We start from the raw sequence: 27,359 nt of genomic DNA on the forward strand, positions 1-27,359 counted from the left end.
ATGTGGCTGAAGCCCATGAAGAAGCAGGATGTTCCAGAGCGCATGTGCTACATTTCTCCTGTCTACAAGACCAGTGAGAGACGCGGAACCCTTTCTACCACTGGACACTCCACCAACTACGTCATTGCAATGAGCCTGAATTCAGACGTGCCTCCAGAGCACTGGATCCGACGTGGAGTGGCCTTGCTGTGTCAGCTTAACTCGTAGATATACTGCTCTGCTTCTAGTATCCTTCACTTGACCTTTTAGAGAACTATCCGTGGCTAATGTTTATTTAGATATACCATTAAATATGAGTTCAGTAAAAAAAAAAAAAAAAACTATTACCATTTAACAAACACCTAAATAAAAGTCTTCCCATCTCTAAAGTCAACATTTAAAAGATGATCAATAGCAATAATAATACATTTATAAAGATTTATAGATTTTTAGTAGATAAATTACAACTTTTAAAAATATATTTTCATAGAGAGGAGATTTTAAATAAGCTGAAACTCAAAGTAGGCTTTGCAAACTTTATTTTCCACTTCTGACAAAGAAATGCACAGACAATCAGCAAGAATGGCAAATGTATTGAAGTGTAATCAACTGATTTTTTACACATAAAAAATTGACAAACTAAAATGTAAGTAATTATCTGGATGGTCCTTTTTTGAAATACAATCTAAAGCTTGAAGAAAATTGATGTGCATCATTTTTATTTATCAAGTTTATTTCTTTGCACCACATAACCAAGGTGTTTCATTTGAACTTAAGAGCTGTGACAACTTCATTTCACAGACACATACACAGGATTTAGACCTAATCTCTGAAGACTGGGATTAGGTTTGCTCACATGACCCCCAAATTAATTGACTCTACATTCAAGCTGTAAAAATTAAGTACTTCAGGGAAAGAAGAAAATCAACTGTGTTCTCATCACTTCATTTCTTAACAGAAATTAAACAACTAGACAGTTTGCTTCATGCATGTTTCCATCCAATCAAGTACATTTGATGAATGCAATCAATAATGATACACACCCACGACGACAAATAAATGGATGTCACATGGTGACAGGATAAGCATGAATCACATAACATGCCCCACCAACTCATGACGATAGAGGATTCAAGCAGCGAACACAGCAAGTGGAATGTGTAGAGGCGACTGCGGGCACAGGAAGCGCTTGTGCGCAAATTCAGAAACTGCCCATATTTGGCACAATCCTTAAACAAGAATCACATCAACAGGGGGGCAGATTAACAGATGCGCTATAAATTTGATTGTAATCAGGCTTTTATACAGGTTCACATAAGGCCAATAATTGAAATGTGTGCATTAATTTCAATAATGGGAGGGTGTCAACGAGTGTTTAAGATTGTCCAAAAAAAAAAAATTTAAATAAAAAAATAAATTCTTAATTTTTACGTTAAAAAAAAAGGAATGGTTCTCCAAAACTTTGTATGCAATGTAAGTTTAGATGGTCAGTGAATAAAAGGTACCGATTTCTCACAAAATATTCAGAATTTTGCGCAAACTATCCAGAAATACCAAACATGTCCTATAGATAAATAAAATAAAAAAGTAACAAAATGCCAGCATGTTCAGTAGCAAATCTCCTTTGGGGAACATAATTATTTCATGAACTTCAACTGTAACAAGATCATTATTTACAACACTTGGATATGAAAATCAACTTTGATTTATATTCAGAAAGTAGTCTAGATCATGATAAAAGTTATCAATGAACAGATAGACTCCCCAAAGAAAAATAATGTATTCCTTGATGTACAGATATGCTCAGCTAATTGTTCTTCATTTAAAAATCACAGTGATTTTGCATTAGCTTTAATACTGGACTTCAGTCACTATTCATCTGACCTTCTGAATGCGATCGGTGTTTCGGCAGCACTGCGTCACAGGTTATTCATAACACTGTTGCATACCTTTTTCTTCAAATAATCAAAATTGGCCAAAACATCAGTACAATCTTAGCCAATAATGAAAAAAAAAAAAAAACCTTTTGAAATTCTAAGACTGAGGACACTCCCATCACCATGACCAGTAAATATAGTGTAAGAAACAAACAAGTAGTCAATGCTGAAAGCAAAGTGTAAACCAGTAAAGAAAGGCGCTTTAAAGAGAATCATTATGATCCTGGCACACAATACTGACCAGTACTTTTCAATAAATTAAAAGAATATGCCGAGTTGATGCCAGTTGGGCTCTGTTGGACCATTTTAGCGCCTGACACGGCGATGGTGTGACACACTAGACATACACAGCACAACACGCCAGTTACAAATGAATGGACTATGAGTTACAATACATATGAATGAAAGAGCTAAACATGACACTAAATGGGTGACTGATGAATAGCTGCTTCTCTCTAGGACACAGTCCTAAAAAACACTAAAGTATTAAAGGGATAACCCAAATAATGGGGAGTGTTTCTTGTGTGCTGTGCATATGTCTGACTTGACATACAAACTCAAAAAAAAAAAACAATAACGACAGAAGAGTACGGTCCAGAAGCTACATCTACAAAAGAGCATGAAAATGACAAATAAGCTTTTTGAGTGGCCTAGAGAGGAGGAGATGAGAGAAGATGAAATGTAAACATGTTTCTGTTCATGTCCATGTCCACTGTAAGCTACTGATGCGGTCTTCTGAGACATGCTTGCAAGACTGTACCATCACAAAGCCACTTTAGGGCAAAGCACGAGTGTGAATGTAGCTGAATGACGCCTCCAGCTAGAAGCCAAAATCAATCACAATGTGATCCTCGAAGATGGCGATCAGCAGCATGAGGCCGAATCCCGTGAGCATGCCCAAGTTCTGCAGGACGAAGTGACCCATCTCACAGCGTTTGTGCTCTTCGCTGTCACCATGAAGCATCTCTGGCAACTGGAGATTGTTAGATAGAAGATAACATTCTAACACTGGTAACTCAGAACAATTATATTTACAGGTATGCTGCATGTCTTAGTAGAAAAATACTGATACCATATTAAAAGTTTATATTACACAGGTTACTATAATGTTTATATGAGTTTCTTTTTTTATGCAGTAAATTGATCAAAAGTGACAGTAAAGACTTGTACGTTGTTGCAAGAATTCTATTTCAAATAAATGTTATTTTAACTTTATTCATCAAAGAATCCTATTTAAACATTGATAATAAATAAATAATAGCAAATCACCATATTATAATGATTTCTGAAGGATCATGTGACACTGAAGACTGGAGTAATTGATGCTGAATATTCAGCTTTTCTATCACAGGAATAAATTACATTTTAGAATATATTAAAACTGAAACCAGTTATTTTAAATTGTAATAATAATGTACAATATTACTGTTTTTACTGTATTTTTTGATTAAATAAATGCAGCCTTAGTAAGTATAAGAATTGCTACTAAAAAGCCCAGTGTGAAGTTGACCGCCAAATATTAATTCAGAAATGGTTGTTGGGTTGTGCAAGATCGCATATAGTTGCTGTGCAGAAAGTATTTAATGTTATTTTCAAATTTAAATTAATTATTTCACGTGATCAACAACTACGACCGTAACCGGCAAGCTAAGATCATCTGCATTTTGGTTCTCTTACCATATCCACTAATGCCACATAGAGAAACATGCCAGCAGTGACAGCAAAGATCCAGCTGGTGACATTGTGCGTGTACTGTCCCACGGCCGTGCCGATCACCATGCCAGCGTAAGCCATCAGGGCAGAGAGGACGTTGTATACAATGGCTTGCTTCACTGACATCCCAGCCTTCAATAAAACAGCAAAGTCACCTGAAAGAAAACACAAATGTGCACTATTAATGTACAATAAACAACAGTACAGTACAGTGCGTACAGTTAACCCATGCTAAACCTGACAATAACTGCTGTGAGAACAGACTGTCCTTAATCTGTCAGAAAAAACTAAAGAGGACTTTCCTGCTGCCACTCATTTCCTCCTAATTACTGAAAATGTATGTGAGGAGCCTTCACATCCATCGGTCCTCTCTAAACTACACTCTGGACTTTTGGTCTGTCACCTGGCCCAATTAAATCAGTCAAAAGCAATTAAAAGCACTTCAGGGTGGTAATGAACCCTTCATTATAGCCGTGTTTCTTAAGCCACAACATTTTTTGTTAGAGTCCCGTCACCTCCACTGGATGGCAAACAGTAAATGTAAACATCAAATACAAAACATAATTAATACATCAAAGGCATACTGTTTGTTACTTCTGTGATATTGTAATATCTGGTTCAGTTTAAACAAAAAAAAGGGGAATTTTAAAAAGAGTGGCCCTCTAGACAGCTACCTCAAACTTCATAAAAGCTTTGCAGTCTTTTAAAACCCATATGCGTGTTGTTTTAGTCCAGTGTTTTTGATTCATTCAAACATGAAAAAAAGAGCACAGAAAAACAGCTGGGGCTCTTTGCCTAGTTTGTGTCAATCGAAAATGGATAAAGGACACCTCATTGGGGATAAAAAGTCAAGGCTTGCACCAGGACCACCACATCACCCTAAAGCTAAACCTGACCTCACTCATTGACATGTTGATGTCTTTTTTTTTTTTCAGGGTTATGGCCTGTTCACACCAAGGACAATAACTATAACGATAACTATAAAGTTCTAATAATCATTCTAATTTTATTAGAATGGGCACACCACAGCTATAACATTAACAGCACAAAGGAACAATATTGTTGGAATCCCTTTCAGAAAATGAGAATCCACTCAACTAAAATAGCAGAAGACATCATAACTGCAGCACAAGCTCATAATAAACAGAATGTTAATGTTTGATGTGGACACTATAATCATTTTACTGCACACCTAGAGGTCAAATGAAAGAATATGGGATCTGCTATTCTAATATTTTGTCTCTTGACACTGCAGCTGGTTAAGCCACTTACCTAGTTCATGGGGCAGTTCGTGACAGAACACGGCTACTGAAGTACTAATGCCACCCGTAATATTAGCACTGAAAGCAGCACCTGTAGGTGACAAACACAGTTCCTCAGACACAGAAACCCTTTTGATTGAAGAGAAATTAATCTGCTACTAGTTTCAATGTACACAAACTGACCTATAGCGAGTCCATCACTAAAGTTATGCATGCCATCTCCCATTATGACCATCCATGCTATGCTGGCAATCCCTGCATCTTTCATTTCCTGGTCAGAGTGACAGTGCCCATGGTGGGAGTGACCATGTCCATGTCCATGTCCATGTCCATGCTTTTTTGACTTGGCCTTTGACCCACTGTCCTCTTCCGTTTTTACAGCTTCCTTATAGGGGTGTTCTGAAACAGAGATGGCAAGCGGCATCTTGCTGGGTGAATCCAGAGACTGCAGCTCCGTCATTTGAGTGTCATTGTGTCCGGCTTCACAATTCGTACCGTCTCCTGCATGATAAAGAAGGGAAGGAGTTACTTCTGTGGTCTGCGCCGACTCGTGCAAATGATCCGCTCTGTGCTATAGTGTCTCTGGACTGGAGGATGATAACACTGATGCAAAAACAGGTTTTATTCAATCCAAAGGAAAGTATATTAATGCGGTCTGAATTGTTCACTACTCCTACTCCGCTCTCGGCCTGGACTCAGACTTCAATGTGCTGCTCTTGACTCAAATGCTGAGTTATCTCTAAATTTTACTGCACCAAGCTTGGTGTGTTACACAGCTTGAGTTCATTCTTATAAGATCAGTATATAGGAAGAGACTCGAAAGGATCTTCAGGATATCAACAACTTAAATTAAAAGCTAAAAAAATAAATTGTGTTGGGATTTCATGAAGAAATGAACAACCCACCTTCTGTTAGAGGCTTCAGATGGAGCCACTCAGCATCTGAACGCCTGTTGAGTTTGTGGTCTGACAATTTCCTCCCGATCTCTGCCTGCTCTCCCTTCTTCTTTCTCTGGCAGAGGCCTCCCTGTGGAAAGCATGAACAGATAAGTGTTTATAAGCACTAGGTTCTGAGAAGGTTGTTTCGCTGTGCCCCACTATCTGCAGCAATTATGGATTTTATTTTAGTCTGCCTCAACTCTGTCATTCTTAAACAGCCATGTGTGACTGGTTTTCTTGCCCTTTTTGAAAGATTTCTGTGTTTCAACTCGAAGGTATTGTGGTGTCTCATACCCTTTGGTCGCTGTAGTGTTTGAACATGCCAATGCAATGTTCAATAATGAAGAGGAGGTAGATTCCTGCTAATGCAGTCAGTCCTTTCCAAACTCCATCAAACTTCGTCAGATAATCCTCTTCAGGTTCATCCCCCGTGTGTCCTTCAAAACTGTGATTATGGCCCCCTTGAGACTGCAAAATATAGGGAAACAGTTGAAACGTTTGACTGTTTGGACCTTTGCAATGGTTAAATGTTTGTTTGTCCCAAAAAAGAACTTACATGAGGGAGTAGATGCAGTAAGGCGTCACCACTGAGGGTTCCCACCGCCAGTGCCACCAGGAAGGTCAAGAGAAACTTGAAGCAGGACTGGTTGAGAATGGGCACCAGAATAACACCCAGCAGAGACAGCAGACTGATGATGGTGATAGACACAAAGCCCCACATCCAGACCCACACTGCAGAAACAGAATCAGCAGCAGTGGGTAAGACTGCGATCACTGCACTTAACCCCGGGTTATCGTCATTCTAAACACCGCTTTTAACACCGGGTGAAACACACGACACTTGTAATTTAGATGCGGGGTTAAAAAGCGTTGCACCGCTTTTGCAGTGTTAACTCCGCATTGCGGTGCCAAACTTGTACAGTGTAAAACGATACAGTGTTAAAATGTTACAACTAGATGCTAGCAACCGACAACCAATGGCGTGCCTTATATTCACTCGCTTTGGGCAGTCAAGGAAACACCGCGCGATGTATATAAACAGTCGTTTCTGTATATATAGGAAAAATGTCTATGTCATTCTTACTTTTATAGTTTGCAAAGTTCACTCAGAAAAAACTTGATATTACAGTCAGCAATGTGTAATATGAAGATGCGCAATACTAGAGCCTTTATGTAAACAGTGCTGTGCGTGTCACGTGCTGCGCTTGTCCAGTCAGTAACACTGACACTGCAGATATGAAAATAAGGACTTTAACCTGGGGTTTAGGAATGTGCAGTGTGAAACGGCAGTTTATGAATACCCAGGATTAACTGTTAACCCCAGGTATAGTATGAGCAGTGTGAAACGTGAATAAAGATAACCCAGGAATCCGTTCACCGGGGGTTTAGAATGACCAGGGTGAAAAGCCCTATAGAGTTTCAACTAATGCCGGGTTCAGATTACACAATATTAATGTCTGTTACTATAGTCACTGTGTCAGATTATGCAATTTTGACTCCTAAAGTAGTAGGGCTGGGTATTGACAAATTTCCCAATTCGATTCGATTTCGATTCACAAGTTTGCAATTCGATTCGATATTGATTATTTTGGATATCATACAATACATTGCAAATTTTCTCAAGGAAAACAAATCTCTTAACTATTATTGTAAACTATGGGAGTCAGTTGTAGCCTATTGGCTTAATTAGCCTACTATAATATTGAAGGTAAAAATTTACTGATTTGTATACAAACACTTAAAATACACTATTTTTATAATAATAAAGTTATATGAAATTATATAAAAATGTAAATGGTGGCTGTCATAAAATGGTGTTTGATTTATTCAAACATGCATTAAATATTGAAGAACATTAAAAATTATAATGAATATATATATATGGTGCATATATTTAACAAAATGCTCCTCTCTAGAGTTAATTTTTCTAGCTGACTAATGAGTTTATGGTCACTGGATATGTTTTTTCTGAGGTAAATGTGATGTTACATGACATTGTTTACTAACGTCTTTCCACGGTTGAAACACTGATTGAGCGATTCCATGTGACATTATACGGACTTCGATAAGTTGTACTCTATCTTTTAACACACTTTCAGATGCTCGTTCATGTTTATTTCACACTGTAACTGGTATTATTAAGGCGGAAGAGAAGAGCATGTGCTGCACTTCTCTAGAGTTGAGCTGCGCCAGAGCGATCTCACACCACAGCGCCAAAACGGTAATTATGTTTTTGAATTTCGTAAGAAAATGGACGTAATTTGAAATCTGAGACCTTGTTTCATATCAATAATAACAAAGCACAAAGATTATTGCGATTTATTGGATGGGATGCGTGCAACAATGTTCCATTCTTTCATCAACTGAAAACAGGATGACTAACGTTAATCGATTCTTGGGATTTCAGAATCGATATCGTTTAGTAAAAATGAGAATCGATTAAAATCGAGAAATCGATATTTTTCACCCAGCCCTATAAAGTAGTATTGTTGCCATAGCTCCACGAACCTTTCCTTCATTGCATAATTCCACCTAGCAGCACCAATACAATAGACTCTCTTACATTTCAAGATGTTTGAAAGCTGTGTACGGTAGAGCTTCGGTGCTCCTATTGGTCAAAGTCACGGATGAGATGGAACCCGTCATGGAGGACCGAAAAAAATATTAAATATGCTAGTCTATGACACACTATACGAGATGAAATGATTGATATTGTGTAGTCTGACTCTGAAATCAGCATAAGGTAGGACATGTCTAATGCAAACATTAAAGACCAGTTTTAATCTGATTTAGCATTGGTTCTCGACTGGTTGTTAAACTTTAAGAAACAAAGCTTTACCATTTACTAAGTCTGTTCACTATCTATTAGCTAGCAAACTAGACTGGTATAGAGAGAACTGTAGATGAGTGTATATACTTTGTTGATACAAAATCATACTAGTACAGGATCACTTTTACCTGCAGATGTTGCTTCTTGTGCCTCAGACTCAACGTGGTGATAATGAAGGATGCAGAAGCGTCTGTCTATCTGGTACAGCAGTGCTGGACATAAATAGGTGAACTGCACTGGAGATATGACAGAATCTGAGCTCAGTCCATACTGGTGTAGCAGCTCAGTTAAATTCAGGCACTGACGGAGAGAGAGAGAGATGGAGATTTTTACTTTGCATTCATACATGACTAATTTCTCAACAAATACAAGGAATAAAAATCACATATCAAATATATATAATGTACCAGAGGTGTACAAGATTACTTTCTCGAAATCCACTTGTTAATAGATGTCTGAACTAATCTGTGTTAAGGAAGCACTGTGTATTTAGGCCAGTTTAGATCAAATCCTAATTATACTAAATAACCAAATAACTTCCAATGGTGAACAAAGTACACAAATCAAGCATTTGAGTAAATGTACAGACACAAAAATATTAGTACTAAGTATTAAAGTACTATAGTATTAAATGAACCACATGTTTATTTTTACATTTTATGCCATCCTATAATAAGAAAGATGGATGAAGACATTAAATATATACTGATCTGCAAATAAGAGAAAAAATTTTTTTATAACCAAAACCTACTCTATCAAAACATTAAACTTCAATTTTCTGAAATAAATTAAATTACTGATATTTCAGTGAAAATAACAATATATACCATATAGTATTTACCAATGAAACAAAACAAAAAAAGTGTGCTAAAAACAAAATGCAAAAGTAGTGCTTGGACATTAATTTGCATTATATTAACGTTAAATGTAAAAGAAAATACTTTATTACTGTCCACCGCTGTTAATTCCACAAATCTGTCATAGTCCTCACAAAAATAAACTGAATAATGCATAATTTATATGCCTAGCTTGAAGTCGTCCAACTGTAATTATCTTCTGCTACTGTAATTTTTGCTACAAAGTGCTTTTATGACGCTAAAATTTAACTACGCTAAAAAACGAATAACCAATCCCTGATCAGACTCGACGCACATCTGAAGAGCACTACCATTTATTAACAACCATAGGGTAAGACAGACTCTGAGATGTACCTCCTCATGTTGGTGAAAAGCACTGTGTGCATGTGATTTGACAGACAGATCTTCTCCTGGCACCTCTCTCCTGCCCCTCTGCGGCTGAATAGGGCTGTGATCCTGGTCATCTCCGATGGTCTCCAGCTCCACGGCCTGAGTAACAGTGATGCTGGTCTTGTTGCGGCCTTGATGGGCTCTGACTTTAGGTGGTCTCCTGTTTCTTCTGGCTTGTGTGGTGGGTAGCTCAGTGGGTGCTGAAGGCTGGATTCGGGGTGTGAGCTGAGGCGTTGCTGAGGTGTGCTCCGCGCTGTCTGGACCATGGATATGAGGGTGGGGGTGCTTGTGGTGATGGTGGTCATGATGATGGTGCCTTTGGTCACTGAGATCATTGTTTTCTTGTGTATGTTCACTACTCTTTTGGTCATGATGGTCATGATCATGTTCCAGTTGTTGTTGACTGTGCGTGTGTGAATGTGTGTGGTCATCGTCATGATCTTGAGTTTGAGGACTGTCCGTGACATGTCTGTGGATGTGTTCATGATCACTGTCTTTCTCATGGTTATGTTTCTCAGATCCACTGTGAGTGGTGCTCTCTGCTGTTTTGTTGCACGGTAGCTCCTTGTCGGGGCCGTGTTCTCCATTCTCATGGTGGCTCTTGTGGGAGATGTGGGGCTTCTGGTGAGGGTGAGGATGACCATGACCGGCCGAATGCGAGTGCCGTCCTTCCTGAACCTCGAGAATATCCAAGTGTGCCACATGATCGTGGCCAAGATCCTCGTGCTCCAGCCCAACCACCCGCACCTCGCCCAGCCCTAAACTTAACAGCAAACTCTGGAAGCCTTTAAAATCCAGACGATCCTTCTGGCCGTACCGACAGAACAACTGGTGAATGTAGTAACGTTGCTCGTTCTCTGCAGGTTCGCCATTGTTGCCGTGTACTAACCGGTCCGATAAGCTATTGCAGGACAATTCTGAAATCTGCAGGTCGCTGTGGACATGGTCATGATCATTGTGGTTGTGCCCGTGGTGATGGTGGGACCCTCCTTCATGGCAGTGACTGCACTGATGGTACAGCAGGGTCAGCACGCAGAGAAAGCAGAATCTGGTATGTGTGTGAACTCTCATTATCACCTCGCTTAGAAACCTCTGTGAAGAAATAAAAATCCAACAACTCAGTACACCAGAAATACACCTAAGTTGTTCTATAAAACGCAGACGCTGTATGCCGAACGTCACAGTAACACACACGTTATTGCATACACTTGTCAGAGAAAGTGTTAACAGCAGTATGAACTGATGGTGATGTCTAGGTAATCAGCTATCATAATTAGTTCTTGAACCTGAACCGGAAGCGATGCGACCTGCTTTACAGAATATCTAAGATTGTTGCACATAACCTCCATATGATTTAGGGGATTATCAAAAGTACCGGTACTTCGGTATCAAGTGGATACTTAAATTTTAAAAACACAACGGTAAGTCTTTCTGGTAGTTCTGAGTATCAGAATTAAAATTTTTGGGTGAACTAACCCTTTAAAGTGAAAGTGCAATAGAACAGAAATTTTGACATCCCGGTACCATTGTACCGTGACAAATCTGATTATTTTAAAAAAAATAGCTTTTCATCTTGAGAGCCTTATTATATGGAAAAGGATGGAGGGGGGACATCTAGATCTATCCCTTTTTCCAGGGGGCTGATAGATTCCCAGCTGGAAAAGCACTGAAGAGCTTTAATGGTCCCCCTACAGCAACTCCTGTGAGCCTTTGAGGGGAAAGTGTGATCAGTCTGCTATTAAACAAAACAGAGTCAAGAGATCTCAGCATGAGAAAGAGTTTTCTTAAATCTGCATACAAGAGGCACAAATAAGAAACATGTTTGTGAAATGGATACGGGTGCAAGTATTTCCAAAAACTTTGTTCCAAATGCATTGCCATTTATTCTCTAATAGTTTTTGATCACTAGCAAATCTCACAAACAAATCTCTCCAAAAGTATCTGAGCACAGAGTGCACTTTACATGCATAGGAATACTCTAATAGTAAGAATTTGGTTATAGTAAGATTATGAAAGCATCACGTAAACACATTAACCTTATTGCTATAACCAGATTACTCCAATATTCCATTTTCTAGAAATCTGACAAAGATCTTGTATGTTAAAAACAATATGCAAAACCAACAACATGCTTCAGCTTTTGCAGCTAACTGATTTCTTTCATTTCTAACTTTTTTTTCATGGGTTATTTATGTTAAGGAAATATGACACCTACTGTGTTTATCGAAAAAAATCTGTATACCTAACACTAAAAGACATTTATATGCAGCAGGGTGTTTAAGATAATCATTTATCAAACTTAACTTCCCTATCGGAAGGAATCATAAGTCTGCCAAAAACAAGTAAATGCAAGGTTGAAAGTACATAAAGATCACCATAACAGTGCATTAAAAGTTACACTGAAAAAAACAGTTAGATTTTTTCATATCTGCAAAAACAATTTGCTGTAACAGATATGTTAAACTTTTTAGCTTGCACTTAACTTACTGAAAAAAAAAAAAAATCTAATAAACTCAAGGAAAGAAACCCTACAGACTAAAAAGTATCTGTGCACAGAATACAAAAGAACCACATTTATTAAATGTTCCTGTGAGCAGTACTTACGACAGCCTGCGCTCCAGCCTGTTAAAGCATATGAACTCGTATTAAAGCGTGAAGATGGTCAAAACATAGTATAGTTATGATCCTTCCCCTCAACAACAGTGTTTATAACCATGAGAGTGGAGTGACCTCTGCACCCTTCAGGAGATAGGATAGGCCAGGAGCACAGCCTGTATGAAGATAATCCTGCCTCATTGTGCTGGCTCAATACACTCTTTGTTGGTTATATGACATCCCAAAAATGGCTGATCATTTTTTGGGGGAAAAATCCTTAAAATCAGCAGTCATGTGCTGCGGAGATATCATAAGACAAATACTAGTGGACTTTAATTTATTCAGTTGGAAAACACTTGTGATCAAGTGAAGTGAAAAGGCATGTGAAATTCAGAGGGGCTCTTCAACTGAACACCACTCCAGTTTGCAAATGATCCTTTGAATTTTCTTGTGAAATATGCCAATTATAGCATCCTCATACATCATTACAGGGAGTGTTAAAAGTTGAAGCGTGATGCCTTTAAAATGTACTAGTAAATCTGAATCAAGATGAATATATCAAGACGAAATATAAAGGAAATTTCAGAACCATTCGGGTGTTGTACCAGCAATCCTGGCAGAAAAATTAAAGCAATTCTGAACAAATGCATGCAGTATCACAACAGATGACACTCTAGTAGGGGTGTAACAATACCCTCATGTCACGATTCGATGCATATCACGATACTGAACTCACTATATGATATTATTGCGATACTCAAAGACATATGGTAAAAGGTTAACAAATAACTAACTGTTGATTAAAAAGCTAAATTCGGTATTACATAGGGTATGGAAAATGAATAGGCTTGGACTTGGTGCTGGTAACCCAATGCACAGGACAATGCTGACACCAGAATAAAAATATTCATTATTCGGAAGCTGAAAATACAGAATTATTTTACACGAATACGCTTGCACTAGATAGATTTAAAATAATGTAGGCCACTTTTTACTGGTAATATAAGACATTTGGCATTATCAGGACCCACAAATATTCCCCCATTGCATTATTATACATTATATTCAACATATAGTAGTCTGACACTAAAACTCTGTAAACTTGACTTTTCACACACACAGTAATTTTCATTTTGGGCGAACTATATACAATATATTGACACTATCCACAATACATACTGCATTTTTGTATTGCGATACACTGTGACACATATATTGTTACACCCCTACACCTGTTCTTGTCTGCAGGGCCACTTTCTGGACAGAGCCAGAGCCATGCTTTCTACATACTGTTTTCAGTTTGAATGGTAACAGGGAAGGATAAACCGAACACTTTCCATGGGCTCCTGTTTCAACTAAGATATGAATGAGACGAGCGGTGTGTTTATGTAGTGTCCTCACACACATAGGCTGGGATCATAACAGTCTCAGGAACTTTAAGCCTCAAGCAGACACACATAAGCACAACCAGAGTACTGAAGCCGTCTGCTGAACAGACAGAGATATAGATGATTGTTGACTTTCTCATAAGTGAGATTCATGTTACTACTATGAGTATGTCTGTAATGATCTTAGCCAAAAGCCTTCCAGTAAACAGCCAAAATAACAGATGATTCTACCACATAATATTTACTTGTATTTATTTTTAACTAGTCTCTCTAATATCCCATTATGTTATTACAGGTCCACTTTTGGCTAAACAACTCTGAGCAGAAAACAAGCTGATTATAGTATTAATGCTGTCTTTCCTAACAGTGCAGCCAAAACAAGCATCATGAGAAAGGTCTAGGGTTTATTATAAAATATTAAATTTGGCTGAGTTTGTTTTCGAAGGGAATATTCCCCACGATCAACGTCAATGCTTTCATGTTTGCGCAAATCATTTCACACTCCAGACTGCTTTACAAACGAGGGTCAGTATAAAGCTGGTTTTGCTAAGAAGCTGCTCCTGAAAAAAGGATCGGTACCAACTATTCGTGTTCCTGCTGCACCTCCAGAAGAAGTGAGTGTAACGTTTTAATAACCTATATATTAATATTTATATTAATCTTTGCAAATCGCTTGCTGCACGCTTCACGATGAATGCGGCTGTTTACACTCAGGTACATTATGGCATGTTTTCTATGTACGACGTTCTTAATATAATTCATAATCCCACGTTTATAATGAACAACGCGTTATGGTTTTTGTGTTATTGTGTTAACAAACAGTGTACGCACAGAACAGAGGGGCGGGGTGAGCAAAGCTCATTATCATTTAAAGACACATGCACTTAAACGGGGTGCTGAAAACAGAGCTGTTTTCTTACAATACTAATGAGAATTTTTAATTAAAGTATATTACAAACTTTTAATTTAGACCCTAAAGAATCATATTAGCTTGTACAAAAATGGCATTATATGACCCCTTTAACTGTGATCGAGCTGCTCTGAACAGTGCTATGCTTCAACATGACCCCAAACCAAACCATGAGATGGCAAAAGTTCAAAAGAAAACATTGGGTGAACTCCAAATGACATGGGTAGCTACATGATGAATTTAGAATTATGTAACCATAATAACAAAACTTAAAAAAGAAACACATTTTACTACATCTACGATGGTAAGTTGTACCAAACATCACCCTTTGTAGAATCCATTCCTGTAATAAGCTGTTGGGCTAGCACAAGTCCTGTTATGATACATTGAACTGAGCCTCTGAGCAATGGAGTGAGAGAGAGAAAGAAAGAGAGAGCCCTTAAGATGCATCATATGACTCTCACAAGGCTTCTGCCTAGACCGAGCATCTCTCGCAAGTCACGCATGAGTCCACCGCTGGTGAATTCCTGTTTACAATCTAGCTTACTGTAAGAGGTTGAGCAGGGTTACAGTGGGACTTGTCTGGATCAAATAAAGCAGCTTTTACAACACAGGCGATCAACTTTGTGGCGATCTGGCCATGACGGCCAATAATCCTCTCCAATTCATGCGTGTGCCAACCCATTTTGCGATAAGTGTGAATTTTAGCAGGCCACAGAACAATTCTATAAGCTGCAGCTTAGCCAAGCAATGTGGGAATCACATCTCTCAACCAATAACTCCATATGATCTGTCCTTGGTGTATCTACGCATTCAATCTGTCATATTTCAACTGCAACAGGGTCAATGACGTGACGCCTAAATTTTCTGTCCGATTGCATTTTTTCAGGCAAAAATGGGTTTAAATGCATAAAAAGATACTGTATATTTGTAGTACCTCTCCTATGTATGTACTCACTTGAACTTTTCAAAAACCTTTACTTATTTTTTATTTTTTTTGTTATTTAAAGTGTCAAAACATCATGTGGTGCGTCCGGCCATAACTTCTGTTTTGAAAACGTCTTTGAAATTACTCTTTGAAATTAAATATTAATTATATTCTGCACTATTTGGCATGATTTCCAAAATGTTTTGTAATCCTTTAAAAAAATTCAAAGCATTTGTATTTATATTTCCATCATAATATACAAACAAACTTTGTCCGATGATGTCCATTTTATGAAATATCATGTGGTGCGACCATCAAGAAACTACCATTTTGGGACTTTTATGTTGAAAACTATTCTAACACAGGAAGTTACATCATAAACCAATTTACCAAGGACCCATGGAAGCAGCAAGCAGGTTTGTAATTATCTCAAATTGGGAAAAAAAATAAACCTTTGTAATGGTTGGTATGTAGTTGCCACATTTGGTTGTCATGTGGTATGACCTCAAATTTTTTTTTATATTAAAGTTATTTCTACAAATATATATTTTTATTATAAATTTCATAGTGACCTTTTATGGCAAGCTAGCTTGTTTTGTTTAGGTGGCCAATTCTGTGCCTGTAAATTTTGACTGAATTTGAAAATATCATGTGGTGCGACCACAGCAGGCTGTTTTCCATGATAGATATATGTCCTAGATTGGCAGTTTTATGCTTTTATATTCAATTGAGGGTTTATATAAAAAAAGTACTTTACTTTAGTATCATTTGGAATAGATTTTTATGCAATTTGGGATATTTTTTTATATATTTCAGACAGTTTATGTTTACTCTTTATACAATATGAGAAAAATGCAACAAAAAAAAAGAACATGTAATTTCAGTTTAGTAATAATGCATTTATTAGTAGTGTATTTATTATTGCCTATTTATTTATTTAAAACTATTTTAATCTGTTTTTACCAGATGCCACTGCCAAGCGAAAAAATTCTGACCCTGCAGCAAGATCAGAGTACCTTGATAGGAGAAGAGTGGAATATTATTACAGTTTGGAATATCTGTTTTCTATGTGAATATATAGTAAACTGTAATTTATTCCTGTGATCAAAGCTGAATTTTCAGCATCGTTACTCCAGTCTTCAGTGTCACATGATCCTTCAGAAATCATTCTAATATGTAACCCTAGACCACAAAACCACTCAATGGGTCAATGTCACATGGGTCAATTTGTTTAAATTGAGATTTATACATCATATGAAAGCTGAATAAATAAGCTTTCTATTGATGTATGATTTGTTAAGATAGAACAATATTTGGCCGATACAACTGAAAATCTGGAATCTGAGGGTGCTACAAAATCGAAACATTGAGAAAATCGCCTTTAAAGTTGTCCATTTATGTTTGCGATATTGCTATATTCACTCACAATTTTTTTTTTTTTATAAATTTATGGTAGGACATTTACAAAATATACAACATGATCTTTATTTAATATCCTAATGATTTTTGGAATAAAAGAAGAATCGATAATTTTGACCCATACAATGTATTGTTGGCTATTGCCACAAATACCCTGTGCGACTTGCGACTGGTTTTGTGATCCAGGGTCACTAATGATTTGCTGCTCAAGAAACATTTCTGATTATTATCAATGTTCATATTTTTGTGGAAACTGTGATACATTTTATATGTCAGGATTATTTGATGAATAGAAAGTTCAAAAGAACAGCATTTATTTGAAATAGAATCTTTCGTAACATTATAGCCTGCGCCTGAATGTGACACTGAATGTGTCTTTGATTAATAAAAGTATTAATTACTTTAAAAAAAAAACGATTGACCCCAAATGTTACCTGTATACAATACTTTTATGAAATAATTTATATCTATAACATTATTATTTGTTAGAAAGAAATTCTAAGTCAAGTTCAATTAAATGGTGCACTTGTGTTTGTGATGTGATTTTTATTTAAAAAAATGTTTATAAAATGTTTATGTTCAGGAAAATTCTGTGAAATTTGTATAAAATCTGGTTTAAATCTATTTTTTTGTATAAAATGTATTGTTCATTGATCTCTTTAAATAGATTTTTAACTATATAAGGTCTTCGTGTCATTTGGAGCGACCACTTATGTGGTGCGACCAATAAAAGCAATCACTGTATTAAATTTAAAATAAAATATCTTATTTCTGTGGCTGAAATATGAATCACTGATACAGTATGCAACTCCCTCGGGTTTCACATGCTCCCTCTGCGCGCGTGAACGCGGACAACGACGCAGAAGTATAAATGAAAACCAACGCGTTGCCTACAGCGTAGAGGCTCCGGCATAGGTCCGACGCAGAAGTATAAATCAGCCTTGAGTCCCGCCCCTTCCGTAAAACCCCGCTGGACCTCTAGGTTGAAAAATCGTCAATGCAAGTGAATGGGAGAAAATAATTATTTTCTGGTCCCGTTTGAATTGTGCCATGAATGTGAACATATGTTGTCTGTGAATTTTTTTATATAATCTTTCATGTTACGAGTTTGACAGTATATGGTATGATTCTTCGGCTAACAGTTGTGGAAAAGACATAAAGAGAAAGACTACATGTCGCCTATGTGACGTCACCCCATAAAGTTGACTTACCCGTGGTTTTCGCCAACCTCAACGATTTTGTCCTCTCCCTGAAAGAAGGCGGTGAAGTGCACCAAAGACACAGTCATGTTTAGCGGGATCTGTGAGCTAGTGTCCGTGTGCGAATGGTGGTGACGTTTCAAACGCGTCGAAAGCAGCGAAGAGTTGTAGTCCACAAAGTGCTCTCACACAAAGTCTAACCGTATCAAACTTCTACCCGCTAAATTGTAGCATTCTTCACACGAAAGATTATATTAAAAATTCACAGACAACATATGTTCACATTCATGGCACAATTCAAACGGGACCAGAAAATAATTATTTTCTCCCATTCACTTGCATTGACGATTTTTCAACCTAGAGGTCCAGTGGGGTTAGCGGAAGGGGCGGGACTTACCAGCTCTATAAAGGCTAGATGTCTTAAGGCGGAGTCACTTCCGGCATCACCGGCGGCCATCTTACCACAGGGCTCTGTGAATTAAGGTAAGTGAGCAGCACGCACACAAATCCTCTTATCTCGGTGAAATCTTGACGGATTTACAAACGGTTTTGTTTCTTACAAACGTCATTACCGTGGCTATAATTCTTTCATATGGAAGTCCATTTGTATAATTATTCATATGTATGCAGTTTCATAGCTACATCTCTGACGTTAATAACAAACCAAACCGTTTGAAAATCGGTAGAAAATTGAGCAAGTTATGGTTATTTAAAAGTACATGCACCATGTTACGAGTGAGTGAGCACCCTGTGGTAAGATGGCCACCGTGTGCGGACGTCGACCTCCATTGGCCAGCAGCGCGGACGAGACATCTAGCCTTTATATGATATCTATGATCAAACGTACAACTTAATTTTTGAAACTTTGTCCATGTTTAGCATGGGAATCCAACTCTTTAACAGTGTAAAAAACTCAGTATGCATGAAATAGCATTTCACCCCCCCCCCTTTAAATATTTTAAATGAATTTAGGTGTACACAGCATCCTTAATGTTTGAACAATTGCAACAGGTATTTTTTATTTATTTTTTGATTTTAAAATTGGCCTGTTGAAAATCCTTATACGTCATTGACCCAAAAAAAAAAAAAAAAAAAATGCATGTCAGGAGAAGCCTCGAGGCTTGAGAGATGAGCAGATGCCACACAACAGATGGGAACTACACATGTTTTGCCAGCACAAGGAATTATGGGAAATGACAGCAATACATAGCAATAGTTTGAGTCCAGTGAATGTAGACTACCTAACAAAGACATCTAAAAGGTCTTTATAGAAGAATACAGAAGACGGTCCAATAAGATGGTCCAGCTGGTTAAACGGGCCTGTTTGTGTGTCTAGGTGGAGTCAAGAATTAAAGCTTTGAAAAGCGTGACCTCTTGACTCCAAACACACACACCTTTAAAATAAACAAACTCTCCAGAAGGTCCAGAACAGCATGTCATTCGGTTCATGTGGAGGAACTGCATCATGATGCATGGTAGCAGTAGCAACATGGTTAAAGTTTGTTGAGACTAAATGTAAGATTACCTAGTGAAACTGTGGACAAACAGAAAGGTTTTCCAACCAAACCGTAAGTACTTAAACTGTAACCAGTCCATAAACTTACTTGTTTTGATCATACACTGGTTTACATCTCATAAAAGCAAGCAGAACTGCTTCGATCAAATGAAGAGAGCACATAAAATACATTACACCATCAGCTGAGTGACCTGGATTAACCTTGAAATATTTATAGAGTGGTTTAGGCTAACTCTGACAACATAACCAAGTCAGATACAATCAAGCCAACACACCGCAAGCTAAACCGGTGGCAACCTTCGAAAACACCAAGTCCAAAATAAGTTAGTGTTGCTGCCACCTTGCTGAACTGCTGATCTTCACACTACTAGGATCTGTTTTCAACAGTCTATCCAGAGTAAAAATGTGGCATACAGATTAGTTTAGGATCTGCAGATCTGACTGCAGGTGCATCCGACAGCTTACCTCTTTCTGTCTCAACGGGGTGGAGGAACCAGTCATACGCCGTCAGACTCGGGCAGGGAATGCTCTACAGCAATATGGAACGAGATGTGATGTTTTGAACTCTTCAAGTGTGCTGATTTAGTGCAGAGGGGAGGGTGTACTGGACGTTTGTGTTTGTAAGTGTTGGTAGGTGGGTGTTGTAGGAGTGGGTGGAGGGAGAGATTTGTGCTAATCAGCCCTGAAGTAGACATCAAATGAAAAGGAAAAAAAGCAGTTTAAGGCAATTTGTACTAGAGGTCGACCGATGTATCGCAAAGGCCGGTATATCGGCTGATACTTGGCATTTTTTAAATATCGCATCGGCCGATGACTTTTTCTGATTGGCTGATGTGTTGGAAGCGGGACTTTTATTGTAACGCCGCTGAGAAGAGAATGCCATCTTCATTAATTATGGTCTCTGTTTAACAGTTTTGTCTAATACGTCACTAAATAGAACGGTTAAACAAAGAAAGGAAACTCTATACGAAAAGTATTACAGCATTTGCTTTTATATTATTAGTAAAAGAAAGGCAAACACTATTATACTTTCTCATTTACTGTCAGCATTCAGTATACGCATTTATACCATTTAAACAAATCTTTGAATATCTAATAAAGATTTAATTTCACAAACCTCAAATCCAGCAGTGAGATCTTCTGAAGTGCACATTTGTAGCCTGCATGAACGTGTTACTCTGTGTGTAACGGTCGGTCCGTGTGAATTGAAGGCGGACAGGAGAGTTCAGCTTCACTGGGAGATGCACGATAAACAAACTTTAAACCCTTGATTTCACATTATGCTGTTGCATAATTGCTATTGCAACAGCTAAATGCTGTTGCTGTTATATTCAGTTGCCCAATATGTCATTTTAACTGTGTGCTATATTTAAAATTAGTGTTACCTTGTTTTTATTTGAAAAAAAAAGAAAAGATTCAGTGCGCACAAACTGCTTTACATCGGCCACCGTGCTCTCTAAGATATCGGCATCAGCCATAAAAAATACAATATCAGTCAACCACTAGCCTAATTTGTACAGCACAAGCATTCTTGACATCCATATATCTAAAGAAATCTCACCACTTATGAGAACTTTCTACTTACATTATTGTTAACCAAATATACCAACAAAGAAACGCCCATCAAACCATTTCTCGTGCATAGCAAGTCTATCTAAACTCCATATTTCAACATAGGGACTAAATACATGCAATTTGTTCTCATTGCTTTCGGTTTACAGAGTCAAACTTTTCAGTGATTCAGCCCAACAACTTCTGTAAATTGGCTTCAAAGGTCAGCTGTAGAGCTTAAATATCAGAAGGAAAAATCCTGCACCATAAGTAATGGTCCAGCGTTTTCACAGACAATGGAGAAGAGAATACTTTGATGCATGTAGTTTTTCCTTGTGAGACTTCAGTCTGTGATGTCCAAGACACCAGAGGGCTATTATCCAGACAAGAGAGGTGATTATCAAAGAGAAGGCTAGATACTAATCAGAGGGATTTTTAACGCTTGTCAGGTCGATTGAGGAGTCAACAGGGGAGACGTATTAGAGGGAAACCACTGAGAAACATAGGTAGGATCCTTTATTGTAGGAATGCACCAATACAGAAACTTTGACTGATACGATAATAACCAAAACAAATTCACCCAAATAAGATATTCTATATTTTGGGAGACACAATAATATCAATAAAATAATAATAATACAACTTTTTACAAAATAGAAAGTCCAGGGGCCGTATTCACAAAGAATTTTAAGGCTAAAAGTAGCTCCTAACTGGCGAATTTAGGAGCAACTCCTAAAAATAATGGGCGTGTCTCTCGTAACTTTAGGACTCCTCATTTTTTTGACTAAGAGTAATTCACGAAGCATTTTAGCCCTAAAAGTAGCACCTAAGCCTGGGACAGCTTAAAAGAAGTCGAGAGGACTCCTAACTCAATAAGACCTATTCACAAACCGCTTTTTGTGGCATTTCACGTTGCGATGTTTTGAAATGCGTATACGGCGGCTACAGGAGCTTCCAATCGCGAGGGAACAATTTTGTATTGTAGGCAAAACTAGGGATGCAATAACAACAAGCAAAACTAGGCTACTCATTGCATGTAAACTAATTGTAACGTTTAATTGTGAATCAAATTAAAATGTTCTTCTCTTTGCAAACGTAGGCAGAGGCATATAGTGACAGATTAATTCAATAATGTTGCAAAGATATTGCATCAATCCATATGTTTCATTAGGCTACTAGGCTATTTGTTTTGCCTTACTCTTTATTCATTTAGGCTATTTATTCAGTTATTCATCATCTTCCGTCCTTCGCACTACTTGTGCAGCGCACGCATTCTCAGACCTGTCACTCATCATCGTAGGGGAGCTGTTTGGAATCATTCCCGCGTTACAATCATCAGCCAATCAAGGTGGTCACTTCAGTCAAGCTCGTGCATGAGTAATGACGTCATCCATAGCAACGAAGACTCACTCTTAGTTTAGGAGTTGTCATTTTTCTTTATTAAGAGTAGGTCTGAAAGGCGTTGTGAATAACTTTTAAGAGAAAACTCCTAGCTAAAATCTTTTAGTGCGATTTAGGAGTACTCCTAGTGGTAAGATAAAATGCTTTGTGAATACGGCCCCAGATCTCTATGTGCTTCAAATGGTATGACGATTCATCGAAATCAATCACGCTTAAACCGATTTGGCTTATTACGATTATGAAATCGCAAAGGCTGCGATTACTTTTTATGCGCAGCTTGTCAGTGACGTATGGCTCTGTGATCAGTAATAAATGCTGCTCCATCTGAAAGCACTGCGAATTTGACAAAAGACAACATTTAATAACATGTTTTTACTCCAAACTCACTTCATAACGACAGTTGAGCATCCTCCTGAGAGATGATGTGGCTTCTGATACAGAATAAGGCACACAACATATTTCGTAGATTCTATACAGTGATAAAGGCTATGTCGATTAGCATCGATTATCATAAAAATACCCAAGAAGGCTTGAAGAACTAAAGTCTGATAAACCATATATTGTCGTAGTCGTATGTTTATTAGTCATTTTGAATTAAAAGCGCTTTTTAATCTTGTTCATTCAACTACTGCAATAGTATGATGCCCATAGGGATTTCCTGGAATGATGTGCATTATCATACTTCTGCAGAGCATATTTGGAGTCTCTGCATGAGAGCGCCCTCTGGCTTTCAGAGGGAGCATCATTTACTACTGATCACAGACCAGTGCTGCACTGACAAGCTGTGCATAAAATAATCGCAGCGATATAATTGATTAATCGTGCAGCCCAACTTTGATAGATTATTCAGCTTTTGCAATTAGTAAAAAATATTGATGTTGACCTATTCTAACTAATAAACAAACAAGGACATCACTTCAGGTTTAGAAAAGAGAAACAACCCTCTCAAATATTTTAAATTTTATATTTGGACTGCAGTACCCATTTCAACCACTAGCTGTCAATATTACATACGGCATCTTTGAGGCTGGGCACTGACACAAATTTTCTATTCATAACCTTGTAATTCGATTCCAATATAGATTTAATTTGATTCAATTGCTTTTTTTTTCATTTTTTTTTTTCAGTTGTTTAACTTTCCCACACTGGTTCGGCTGCACAAACTGGTTCGGCTTCATTTGCACTCCAAAGCACTGTGTCTTCTTCTATTGAATTGCATCCGGGAGGGCTGCATTACAGTATTGCACTACAGCGTAGTGCTGGGTTGCCCAACGTTGTTCTCTGGGCTCTCTAGTCAGTGGAAAAACAAACAGGTTCTGAGAAGGTTCGCAAGTTGAACCAACTTTGAACCAGCACCAGTTCCGAACTAGTTATTTTTTGGTGGAAAAGGGGTAATGGAGAATTAAGCATCTTAAATGTGTCCTGTTAAGCACCTAGTTATATGGTAACATCTTGGCACAATATGCATATGCTAATGCAGATGTTCAAGACTTAAGATATGACTCTGAATCATGGAAAATCATGATTCATGGAATCAGTGAAATCTCTGAAAGTCCCTTTATAATCATAATTAACATGATGACTAACGTGACATTATATGACGTTGCCACACTTTGCTCCAAAGTTTAGGAAGGAAGTAAAAGTCGAGACTTAAGGCTTTGCATGTGCATTTTAGTACTACATAACCTAAATATAGAGATTTTACACTAAATACACATGGTAACTGAATGTTCAAGACTACTTATATAAACCCTAAATACCTGACCTGATTTTTTGGTCTTGAACATGGGAATAATTACTAAAACCAGTCACCTGAAATAGACCATAGGCTTTTAAGGCACACATATATATATATATGTATAAAATACTCCACTAAACCTCCATTAAAACACGCTAACTTAAAGTGTTTAATGTGATATTATAAAATGTAGATTTTCAGGCACCTGCCAAGACCCCTTAAATCTTAAGACCATATCCCTAACAAGACCCCATCCACGGAGTTCATGTTCATTTAATCTCTTAAATTCTTAACAGCTCTGTACAGGCACCTATAGCTGATCATGTGAACAATCTTATGGGCTGTTATTACCAAGTCTTATTTGATTAAGACTGGGAAAGTCACGTGATAAAATGGCAACCTGTATTTGACTAATTCTTGTTTAATGCTGCTCTGTAAACCGACTTTGTTTGAGACGGTTCATAGTAAAATAATACATGCAAAATGTTCAACTTTCAGAAAGAATAAACCAGTTGACAATTTCTCAACTTATATATTGTGTTAGCAGCATGTATTAGCCTACTATTATCTAATGGCACACATGAATTGTACCAAAACGTATCAGTGGTTAGAAATATCCATTGAAAAAGCTATCCATTGGCATTCACATTCACCTCAACACAGTGAAAGGACACAATCTGCTATATTTGTTAATAAGTAGGTCTACTTATTTCTGCAGCCATGTTGTTTTGAGCCAATCGCCTGAACCTAAATTCCACTAATGACTCTACAGCTGCAAGTAAACGCAGTCGCGACAGACAACATTAATTAGCACCTGAAGAACGCACATTCCCAAGCCCTAAAACTCATCTGAAATGCCAAACTCCTCACCTTGAAAGCATACAAATGTCGGCAGCAGCAGTCAACAAAATGAGCAGTCAAGTCGGACAACACCTACTTCTCACAGTGAACCAACAATTTACTTAAGCCAAGGCAAATATCATACTTGCATCTACTGTTCAACGAAGTGCAGGATGTATTTGAAATACTGCTTCTTATGAAGACGCATATTATGAATAAGTAATTCATTACATCTGTTATTAGGCTACATTTCACCAAAATCTGTCTTTCCATCCATTTTTACCGACATATTTAACAGATATTTTTGAATGGCCATCAATAGAGAAAGATACTTTAACTAGCATCTGGCTGCAAAGACTCTCAGGCAGAACTGAAGTCCTTCAAAAGTTGCAATACTACTAAATCGCAATCATCTATTTCTATTAAGGAGTCTGGTAGGTGCATTTACTACTACTTCACCTCAAACAATAGGCTACATTGTATACTGTATCCTCAGAGTCTCCACTGATAAAAATCTACACTGCTTTTCTGATAAAATGAAAATATATATATATTTTTTTTTAAATGCATGACCACTCAGCTAGGTATAAAAAAAATAAACAGAATTTGTAACTATCAATGGAGGTAAATACAAAGTGGCCTTAAGAAATTAACACATTTTATGGAGTAATTTGGGATTAAAGATTTTAGATTTCCCTTTCCACATTTGAACTGGGTTAGCATCTGCCTTTTAGAAGCAGAGGCACTGTAGATCCACAAACAGCAGTTGTTGTGGTTAGGCACGGTTAAACAGAGGAAGGTTTCTGCAGGTGTGCACTGGCAGAACAGGAACACAGCATCACCATTTCACTGCAGCAGTGCCACCATTTGTCCAGTCATTATGTCACATTTCCAGCATTAAAACGTAGGCTAAAGAGTAGTAACTTGTTTATGCTTATCCTACATCAAACTATATTAAAATGACTGCTTATGTCTATTGGAGTAACACCCTTCTAAAACCATATTGCAAACCAAACAGTGCTCGACTTGATTAATGTAGGCTAAAATATAAAAGTCAACTTGTCAGAAAAAAAAGAAAGAAAAAGTTTTCAGCTGGTCTTCCAGCCTCGCCAGACTGGTTTTCGAAGGGATTTGGACACTTTTCAGCTGGTCAGGTTAGACTGGGATCTGCCATATGTTACTCAAAATTAATTTGGAAACAAACATGTTGCACTGTCTGGGCCCAGAAAATGTGCAAAGAAACTGGAATTAAATAATCTGCATTATAACACCACATTCAAAACACAACTCACGTTTAATTGGCCATTTTAATTTGACATTGTCAACTGTAATTAAATGATAAATTAAGCATATGTGCAAAGACACCTCCAAAAAAAAAGAAAAAAAGAAAAAAAAGATTAATTCTGCAGTCTAAGGAAAACCAGCAAAACAGGAACATTTGGTTTTATAAATAAACCAGCACGAGACAAGCTTTAGGACTAACGTTACAACACCCTTAACTTCTTCACATGACTGATCCTAAAGCCCAAACATACCATTAAACCCCACACTTCCTCTTCACGGCGCAATAAACCTTAATCAATGTCGTGAACAAATGTCTTTCTTATTAAGAGGATTCGCAATAAACACGTGTATCTAAAGCAGGGAAATGCAGTTAGTGGAGCAGCAAGTTAAAAAAAGCGCAATCGGCGGAAATATGGTCAATCTAAATAGCAGCTGCTAACACTGCTAGCGCCGAAAGCTATAAAATCAATAAGAAGTCAAAACATTTTCACGGTTTTATCTTAATACCCTGCTCTCATTGACCCATCTGAAGCTGCTCGGGTCCATGTTGTGGGAGTGTATGAAAACAAAGCGGGTTTTATATAGTTTACCTCACTCGAGTGCCGTGTGCATCTCCTCTCCGCTCGGTACTAAAACACTCACGCTGCGCACAGCACAAAACTCAGACCCCACTGCGGAAACGCC

At 37.7% G+C, this 27,359-nt stretch overlaps 2 protein-coding genes across 4 annotated transcripts in view; one reads left to right on the forward strand and one right to left on the reverse strand.

Annotated features, from left to right (window-relative positions):
• The window catches only part of dnah7 (dynein, axonemal, heavy chain 7), a gene marked incomplete at its 5' end in the record, with an annotated part of 85,794 nt that extends 83,300 nt beyond the window's left edge, over positions 1–2,494 (forward strand). The window contains one exon of the mRNA XM_084422387.1: positions 1–2,494. Coding sequence (XP_084278513.1) covers positions 1–207 — 207 coding nt within the window. The 3' untranslated portion in view covers positions 208–2,494.
• slc39a10 (solute carrier family 39 member 10) lies at positions 502–27,359 on the reverse strand. 3 transcript variants are annotated; one of them, XM_084421741.1, is made up of 11 exons: positions 20,979–21,138; positions 20,327–20,543; positions 9,871–10,998; positions 8,788–8,959; positions 6,386–6,561; positions 6,124–6,297; positions 5,797–5,917; positions 5,075–5,392; positions 4,902–4,982; positions 3,594–3,784; positions 502–2,889 (listed from the first exon to the last, which is right to left on the reverse strand). In XM_084421741.1, the coding sequence occupies exons 2-11, from the start codon at positions 20,360–20,362 to the stop codon at positions 2,737–2,739; spliced, it is 2,550 nt and encodes an 849-aa protein (XP_084277867.1). In that variant the 5' UTR covers positions 20,363–20,543; positions 20,979–21,138; the 3' UTR covers positions 502–2,736. The 3 variants fall into 3 exon arrangements, with proteins under 3 accessions (XP_084277867.1, XP_084277869.1, XP_084277868.1); XM_084421743.1 differs by lacking the exons at positions 20,327–20,543; positions 20,979–21,138 and adding an exon at positions 27,266–27,359; XM_084421742.1 differs by lacking the exon at positions 20,327–20,543 and having other exon boundaries at positions 20,979–21,119.

The sequence above is a fragment of the Rutilus rutilus genome, assembly GCF_951802725.1.
Source record: "Rutilus rutilus genome assembly, chromosome: 10".
NCBI classification, from domain to species: Eukaryota; Metazoa; Chordata; class Actinopteri; order Cypriniformes; family Leuciscidae; genus Rutilus; species Rutilus rutilus.

Bases quoted from the DNA above. Each gene is read 5' to 3' on its own strand.
- slc39a10 (XM_084421741.1), bottom strand. From the start codon at position 20,362: ATGACTGGTTCCTCCACCCCGTTGAGACAGAAAGAG. The intron at 5,918-6,123 runs GTATGAGACACC...TGCTTTCCACAG, and splicing joins AACACTACAGCGACCAAAGG to GGAGGCCTCTGCCAGAGAAA. The intron at 4,983-5,074 runs GTCAGTTTGTGT...TGTCACCTACAG, and splicing joins TAGTGATGGACTCGCTATAG to GTGCTGCTTTCAGTGCTAAT.